Below are 8,678 nucleotides of genomic sequence, written 5' to 3'. Positions count from 1 at the left end.
TGACCTGTCTCAGCATGTGGACAGATTGTGCAGTTACTCAGCAAAAGCCTCTTGTTCTCATGGGAACACGGTCCCGCCCTCTTAACCCCATTTCCATGACCGTAACAGCACGAAATGCCGCGGAATCAATCGCGAATTGTCTTTTATGCTTTGTAAGTGATACTATTGTACTGTTTTTGGAATGTATATTATTTCATAATGCCTACACCCTGTGAATGCTGGATTATTATTCCATGTCTGGGAACCAGGGAGCTGGTATGAGACTCCACATTGTTCTCATGTGTTCGGTCTGAAACTGCTGACTACAGCGGGGTCAAGGAGGAGGAAGTTAGAGTGATGCAAAATGGTGTGATGTTCTGGTCAGGCCGCAATATGAATAAATTTGGGTGGTCCTTATTTGGAAAAAAGGAAATCCCGCATTAGTCTCCTTTTGAGGTCGGCTAAAATGTAGTGTTTCTGAGAATATATGTTGGATTGTTGTGGCTATTGAAATATTCTGATAAATCAGACACCTTTAAAACAAGTGCATTTTCAGAAATAAAAGTATGAGAGCTGTCACTGGGTCAAAAGGTTTGAAAAGGTACAAGTTAGTAACTAAAGGGTCCTTTTTAATAACTCAAGGGTACATATTAAAACCTAAAAATTACAAATATGTACCTCTTGAAAATTTTAGGTTCTAATATACAACTTTGAGGTACCAATATGGATCCTTTAAGGACAAATGTGTACCTTTTGAAAAGGTACCACCCCAGTGACAGCTCTAATACCTTTACTTCTGAGAGTGTGCCATTGATAGTTCTGTAAAATATATCAATAGAAGCTTTAATTTCACTAACGTTCTTGAAAATGTTCTTCAAGAAGTATTTGTCAATTTAAGAACTGTTCACTTAAAGCGATAATTCACCCGAAATGAACATTTCCTCATTATTTACTCACATTTTTTTATTAATTTCTTACTGTTGAACACAAATCAATATATTCTGAAGACTTTTGAAAAGCAGAAGGCATTGACTTTCATAGTAGGAACAAATGTGTAAAGTCAAAGGCTGCTGCTTTCCAACGTACACATTCAGAAATAAAGGTATGAGAGCTGTGACTGGGGAAGTACCTTTTCAAAAGGTGCACAATTGTCTTTAAAAGGCCCAAATTGGTACCTCTAAGGTATATATTAGGACCAAACAATTATAAGAGGTACACGTTTGCACTTTTTAGGTAATAATGTGTACCCTTGAGGTATTAATAAAGAATTTATTGCATGGTTTACCGGTACTATGGTAGTATTGTGATACTTTGGCTCCAAAATACTGGCAGTGCCACTGTAGTTTGTGAGAGGTAGTATAGTGATTTACCTACAATAGATAATGTTGCATGTGGAAAAGTAACCATTTTATTTTAACAGTCTGTGGAGCACTTTAAGCTTGCAAAACTGTGTAGAATTGGCATCTTTTATGGTAGCCTATTGCATGTGTTCTATTGCTTCAGTTTGAACGCACATCTGAATTGGTTCATTTCTGTTCCTGTTAATGATTTAGTACAACAATCTCTTTAAAAGAACGACTCACATAGTAAAATTTTGAATTACTTTGTATTGTTACCTGATAATACAAAAGAAACAAAAATGATCAAATACCCAAAATAGCAACAGGAAACATTGAAACTATTTTTGACCACTTCATATAGCCTAATTTTGTTGACAAAATGCTCTTTAGTAACACATTTCATTCGGTATAATTTGTATCGTTATTTTAATGTATTTTTGTTGGTACAAAATAAACAAAAAGAATGAATACATTTTAGGTGAAGTGAGGTGCAAATAATACTTTTTGGCCTTAAGGGAATTATTAATTAAATTCAAGTCGGCTTATTATAACATAAATATAGTATTTTTTGACAATTTTCTTTATAATTTGAGTTATGAATTACAGTATTGCAATCTTAATTGGTATCATGATACATCAGCTGGTATAGTATTGTTAAATTAATTAATAGTATCGATACAACCCTAGACCCTGTAGTTACAAATGTGTACCTTTTGAAAAGGAACCACCCCTGTGATAGATCTCGTACCTTTATTTCTGAGAGTCTACTCATATCTTCCTATGTGTTCAACAAAAGAATGAAACTTAGGTTTGGAACAGTTATAGAGTCATTGACAGAACTTGAATGTTTGGGTTAACTATCCTTTAAAGATTCTATGTGGAACCAAAAATGTTTCCTCTGTTATCAGCTTTGCAACCTTAAATGTTTAAGATTATATGCTCTCAAATGGTCCCAACATAATAGTTCAAGTCTTAATTAGTATATTAGATCCCTCCAAACTCTTTCATTTGCACCATTATTGCATGGCCAGAACTTTATCTGAAACCCTTCCCAGTGATGGGTTGCAGCTGGAAGGGCATCCGCTGCATGAAACATATGCTGGATGAGTTGGCGGTTCATTCTGCTGTATGGACCCCTGATTAATAAAGGGACTAAGCTGAAAAGAAAATGAATGAAAATCTGAAACCAGCTTGCATCACTGTAACACTGTGACTCTAACCATGTACATCGTCCTCTGCAGACAATTCTGGCTCACTTTTCAAAAGAGCATGTGAGGATCAGCTGATGGGAGATTTGAGTTCAGCGTTTCAATACTGATTTAAAGTTGGAGGGTGGGAGAGGCACCTAAACCAGATTATCCTTTGAGAAGAATGTGACCCTTTCTGCTTAAGTCCATTGGCACAGGCCTACGAAGGACAAAGTCTGCTTTAGAACAAAGACCGTCATAAATGTTCTGCAGGTACATGGGTTCATTTTCTTTTCAGAGAGGGCAAATAATCAGGTTACCTGGAAGTGCACTCAAAACTATTAAAAACAAAACCCAGTATTGTGTAGCGGAGGAATGTTTTCTTAAACCACACTTCAGGAGAACCAGCAGTGCTCATATTTACTTTATTCGGCAATCATGTCGAGAAACACATGCTTCTCAAGAATTGATCTGATTTGTCAATCTAGCATCAGCAGAGCTATAAAAACAGAAGATAAAAACATGCAGTTTATTAAAACATCATATCCGATGACAGTGTTTCTCAACCATGTTCCTAGAGGGCCACCAGCTCTGCACATTTGCCATGTCTCCTTAACCAAATACTCCTGATTCAGATCTTCAGCTCATTAGCACTGAAACATCTCTAATGGGTGTGACAGAGAAAGGAGACATGCAAAACATGTAGTGTTGGTGGTCCTCCAGGAACGTGGTTGAGAAACACTGGCCTAGAAGATGAGGTGATTTTCACTCTCTCTTAACTTTTACACGCTTGTCTCGAGTTCCTCTCTCCCTGCTTCTCTTCATTTTGGTCTTTCCAGGTCTGCGGGGAGGCATGGACTGAGTGTTAGTCTGTAGAAAAGGAATCACCGTATGTACCTCCGGGTCCTTCTACTGAAACTCATTGTCCTTTTCGATCAGTGCTGGAAGGGGTGTTGTATCTGCAACATCAGGCAAAATGGCTTCATAGCAGATTTTGATTACACGCCGTCCTCGCTTGGTGTCCTTCGAAATCTGTTGTGCGTTTTGAAGATTGTCCAATCCCAGTCTCTCTTGCAAGTCAGCCAGTTCAACAGTACTTGTAGACAATAGAGGGTCTTGAGAGGTAGATTCACGAGGGAGTTCCTCGGTAGAGGCAGCAATGACTTTCCTCAGTCTCTTTCTTCCTTCTCTCTGCCTTGGTGTTTTGGATTTAACTGTAGGTGTTCCTACTGGTCCCTTTTCTTCCATATACTGTGTACTTTGTGTCACCTCCAGTGTAACAGGGCTCTCTGTGCTGGACGCTGCAAGGTTAACACCTTCGGTCGCAGTATTTAAAAGCGTTTCTTCTTTGAAAAAGGGTTGGGAAACTTCTGTGGAAAGATTGTTTTTCCTTTGCTTTTTCTTTCCGCCTCTTTGTCTTAGCTTACCTCTGGTCTTTTCACGGATGGCAGGGGTAATGTAATCTTTAGGTGAGGGAGAGACTAACTCAGTGTCATTTACTTGCCTGTACTCAAGAATCTCTGGATCTCTATCTGTCTTCACTGAGGATTGATCAGCATCCCGATTATCATTCGACCTTTGAGGATCATCCCTCATCATCTTATTAGAAAGCGGCCCATTTCCTACTGCGTCTAGCTCGCTGTTCATGAAATTGTTTTCTTTTAGGCTTAATCGATTTGTGTTTGCCGTTTCCTCCATGAAGTTGTTCTTACCTATGACCTCTTCATTTGGATTGGTCGACGGAGCACCGGATGTGCCTTCATCGACTTTTAACACGGCATCAAGTTTTTTATTCTTCTTCCTGCCTTTACCCTTGCCCCTTTTCTTCTTGTTCTCCTTTTTCTTTTTCCCAGATGTTTTCTTCTTCTTCTTCTCTGATGTCTGAGTTTCTCCTTTCCCTGCATCTGTGGATGAGCTTTGAGAGGTGGAGACTGTGGCGAGCACTTTAATGAAATCCTCCGCGGCCGTCACCACATTTGTAAGCGAGGGCTCCTCGGGGCTGGTGGTCTTTGATTCAGAGAACGTAGACTCTGTTGTGCTTTCAGTCTTGTTCTGCGTTTCTTTGTCTGACTGCTTCCCCTTGGGAGGAGCGAGAGTCAGTACGTCAATGACATCAATACCCCCGAAGTCATAAGGGATTGATTCTTTAATCACTGCAACAGGAACTCTTTCATACTTTTTACACCTTCATGATGGAGAGGATAAATAAGAGTTTCATGAATGTTTTTTCACGAGTAAGTTTAAGTTTAATCTTAAGTATTACATCGATTTGATACTTACACACCATACCAGTGGCGCTCAACACACTGCTCTTCAAAGGAAAACTCAAAGCAAGGCACTTCGATCACATTAAAGAAGGCTTGTCCAACCACTCTGGAGGAGGTGTCATTGACGAGCCTCAGGCATTCTTTTAAGCTGAAAGATGCAGATATAAGAGTTTCTATAAATTTGAAGATTGGTGTCACCTACGCTATTAATAAAAACCGCTAAAATATGTATGTATTTATTTTTTATATTTTTTTTTGCAGCAGCAATGGTACCATTTTGGTTTTCTCAAATAACCTTTTAGAGCAGAGGTGCCCAAATATTTTTGTATAAAGGGCCAAATACCAAATGTCATTGATAGCCATGGGCCATAGATAAATATAGCAAACTATTTTACATTAAAGTTGTCATGGGTAATTACCTAATTCATATTATTTTTTTCATTATATTAAAAAATAAATAGAAAATTTTATTTTGAAATATAAATGAAATTATAACTTATTGCAATAAAAACATAATCATATTTATAACACAGTGGAGTTCAATACACTATAAGCTGAATCTGCCTTTGCCCTTATTCACTTACCAAAGTCTCTGCATTGTCCTCTATCCGTTGTATGTACATTTTAAGCTAAATCTGATTAATTTACAGCATTTCAATTGAAACATTTAATTTTAGATAGCTTTTTTGTAGCTTAAAAATAAAACAAACAAATAAAATGGTACATTGAATCTCTAAACTACTTTCAGATGGGATGGGGGCCAAACCAAAGGTAACCATTTGTCCAGAATGGTTCTTAAACTAATTTTGTTAGTGTAAAGAATGTTTTAATCTAAAGAACACCATAAAGAATCTACTGTGCAGTAAAAGCATCAGTGTATGTAAAAAATTCTTTATGAAACCATCAATGCCAACTAAACCCGTTCAAAATATGTTCATTTAAGGATCCTATAATATAGTGACATGTTCTTAACGTTTTTCTAATTCGTTGTAGGTAGTTAGCGTCAATATTTTTCATAATTAAATCCCGTTGTTGTCTATCCACACTGTAAAAAAATCCTGGTTACCTTACATTTTTAAGCTTAACCAAACTCAAAACACCTTGCATACCTTATAAAATTAAGTTAAAACATAACTAAATTAGATTAATGAGTTAGAATGACCTAAAAACATATGCTGTCAGGACTAATTTCTTTTTTTAACAGTGCACGAATGAATCGCTTTAAAATACTACACTTTTACACAGTAAAAAACTGGTTGCCTTAAAATTTAAGCTGAATTAAATTGACCTTATATGTTTATTGAACTTATATTTTGTTAACCTGACTTAAAACAGCTTACCTAACTTATTAAAATACACTGTAAAAAAATCCGTAATTTTACGTTAAAAAAACGTGAAAATAACGGTCGTAAAATAACAGAAATGTACAGTAAAATAACGGACATTAAATTACAGAAATTTCCTTAAATTTAACGTCTGTTATTTTACAGTAAATTTCTGTAATTTAATGTCTATTATTTCTCATCATAAAGTATGTTTAAAGTATGTTTCAACAAAGTAAATTTGACTACACAAAGCTCATACACATTCAACTTACGCATTGTCGCAGTCACAATGGCTGAGTGAGTGCCATTTAAAGTTGGTGTATCCATAGTTGGAGGAGAACGCATGGATGACGTATGGGCAGTGATCGTGAACGCGACAACATCTGTCAGTCTCTTCGAACTCGCCTGGGTGGAAAAAAATCACATGCGACATTATAATCACCCGTCTAAACAGTCCAAATATTAAGTGATAATGAGCACAAATAAGTAGCCTGTATTAAAGCCAACTCACCCAGCTGTTCATAATGATCTGCGATGTTTCCAGCGCCACACCAAAGTGTCCCGGGATAAGTGAAGCCTCGCTTGGTTCGCGTCTTTTTATTGTTCGCCTCTTTCGCTTGTTTTGTCGTCGGGATCACGTTCTTGGCTCCTTTTGATTTTAGCTTGTTACAGTTCGCCTTCGCTTCGGACACCCCAGTCAAGCTCATCTTCAAGTCAGAGCTCATTTGGTTTCTCAGCCCAAGTCTGCAGACGTGCATGAAGGATTTGACCTGCATTTGGTTTTGGATGACTGAGCAGTCGAGCAGGCGCCCCTCGGAGTCATGCACAGAGCGGACCTCTTCTGCCCCATCGGTGACCTGATGGAGGTGGTACTCTCCTACAACTGAACTTTTGGCGCAAAGGGTGTTGTTGAGCATGTAAAAGAGCTCCTTGCTCTCCTTTTCGGCATCTAAAGCTTGGCTTAAGAACTCTCCTTTAACAAAGTTTCTGTCTAGATAAGACAGAAAGACGAAAAACACGGACCACATCGCGGCGGGCGGCACTTTCAGCACCACGGAGCGTCAGACAGCACCGCAACCTCTCTTGCGTCCTGACCAGCGACTGCCGGCTTCTTTCACACTGCCTATTAATATAATGCCAGTCAATAATGGGAGGGGTCTGTCATTCAATTAACCCTTTCTTCCTCCAGTGAACTTGAATACCCCATGTACATCTGTTTCCTCCTCCTGGCGTCTTTATGGCAAGTGAACAATGTGCAGTGATTTCCAATGGACTCTTTATGCGTGTGTAAAACCCTAAAGGGCAAATTCTCTAAAGGGAATTTTGCGAGGAAAACTGATGTTTTTATGCCTTTATTTCTTTTAAAAACGTAATTCGATGCATTGTTGAAATCACATTTTGTTTTTTGTTTTTTATTGTTTTTTTTTTAAATTAAGGACAAGACAAAGCATCATAGTGAAAGCAAAAGAAACACAGAAGCATTTAACGCAAATAGAAGTGTGACATGTAGGAATTAAAAAAGAAAATATTGAAATCTTATACAGGACACGGGTTTAACAAAATAAAGGGTCTCTTTTCCCCCATTAAGAATACAAATTTAACTAGAAACCTTTCATTGCGCAAAAGATTCTTTATAGTGAAAAACCCGTTCTTCAAATTTTATTTTAGAAACTTCACAGAAATTAGAATTCAAAGATGTTTTTCGTGGCTTTAATATAAAATTTACCTTTAGAACATTTCTTTTAAAAGTCAGTGTATTGCATAAATCAGCCCAAGGCACTCGAAAAATGTGGAATAAATATTAAAAAGCATTTATTGACATGGCTACTCCTTAAAACTGCGCCACGCATAAAACTGCATGTTTTGTTTTATACCACAAAAGTTAGTCCAAGTACGCGTTAAAATTGCACCAATCCGTTCCTTGTGGAATTTACATTATATGATCAGCATCGAATATTACATTTATCACTTTGTAAAACCGACAATCTATCTAGCATCACACACACACACACACACACATATATATATATATGTATATATATATATATATATATATATATATATATATATATATATATATATATATATATATATATATATATATATATATATAAGCGTATGTGTTTTGTTTCAAACGCCATTAAGATATATAGCATACTACTGAAATCACATATTTTTGAATTGATTTTGATCACCTTCAAGTTATCCAATGCGAAAAAATGCGTATATAAATATGTAACTTCGTATATATAAATATGACAATAATATACAAACATTTTTAATGAAATGCAAAAGCATTATTAATGCGTGTTCTTTTTAATGAAATCGTTATTGCACGTGCATGTTTATAATGGGTATTAGATGTAATGGATATCTGTGTTCCTGACCGCTAGTAACCCCATCGCTCCCCACACCTCGAGATTTACTTTGGTGACGCAGTAAGGAGGAGGTTCCTTTGGCGCTTTCCATAGTAACAAGAGATGGGGTGATTCTTCCGACCCAACGAGATTGGGCATTCTAATTTCACAAAAGAAATGGGTAGTGACCTAATTTGGAACAGTGGGCTTTTTCAATGCAGAC

At 37.0% G+C, this 8,678-nt stretch overlaps 1 protein-coding gene across 1 annotated transcript; it reads right to left on the bottom strand.

Annotated features, from left to right (window-relative positions):
* Positions 1-2,914: 2,914 nt before the first annotated feature.
* On the bottom strand, positions 2,915-7,254 carry proca1 (protein interacting with cyclin A1). Its single transcript, XM_056474502.1, has 4 exons — positions 6,610-7,254; positions 6,371-6,503; positions 4,787-4,921; positions 2,915-4,691 (listed from the first exon to the last, which is right to left on the bottom strand). Exons 1-4 carry the CDS (start codon positions 7,124-7,126, stop codon positions 3,416-3,418), a joined length of 2,061 nt encoding a protein of 686 aa, XP_056330477.1. The 5' UTR covers positions 7,127-7,254; the 3' UTR covers positions 2,915-3,415.
* Positions 7,255-8,678: the final 1,424 nt, after the last annotated feature.

This window comes from Danio aesculapii, chromosome 15 (genome assembly GCF_903798145.1).
Source record: "Danio aesculapii chromosome 15, fDanAes4.1, whole genome shotgun sequence".
Classification (NCBI taxonomy): Eukaryota; Metazoa; Chordata; class Actinopteri; order Cypriniformes; family Danionidae; genus Danio; species Danio aesculapii.
Note: the sequence above shows the minus strand (reverse complement) of the source record. Positions and strands in the feature narration are given on the sequence as shown.

Bases quoted from the DNA above. Each gene is read 5' to 3' on its own strand.
- proca1 (XM_056474502.1), bottom strand. From the start codon at position 7,126: ATGTGGTCCGTGTTTTTCGTCTTTCTGTCTTATCTAGACAGAAACTTT. The intron at 6,504-6,609 runs GTGAGTTGGCTT...TTTTCCACCCAG, and splicing joins AGATCATTATGAACAGCTGG to GCGAGTTCGAAGAGACTGAC. The intron at 4,692-4,786 runs GTAAGTATCAAA...TCCATCATGAAG, and splicing joins GAGCGCCACTGGTATGGTGT to GTGTAAAAAGTATGAAAGAG.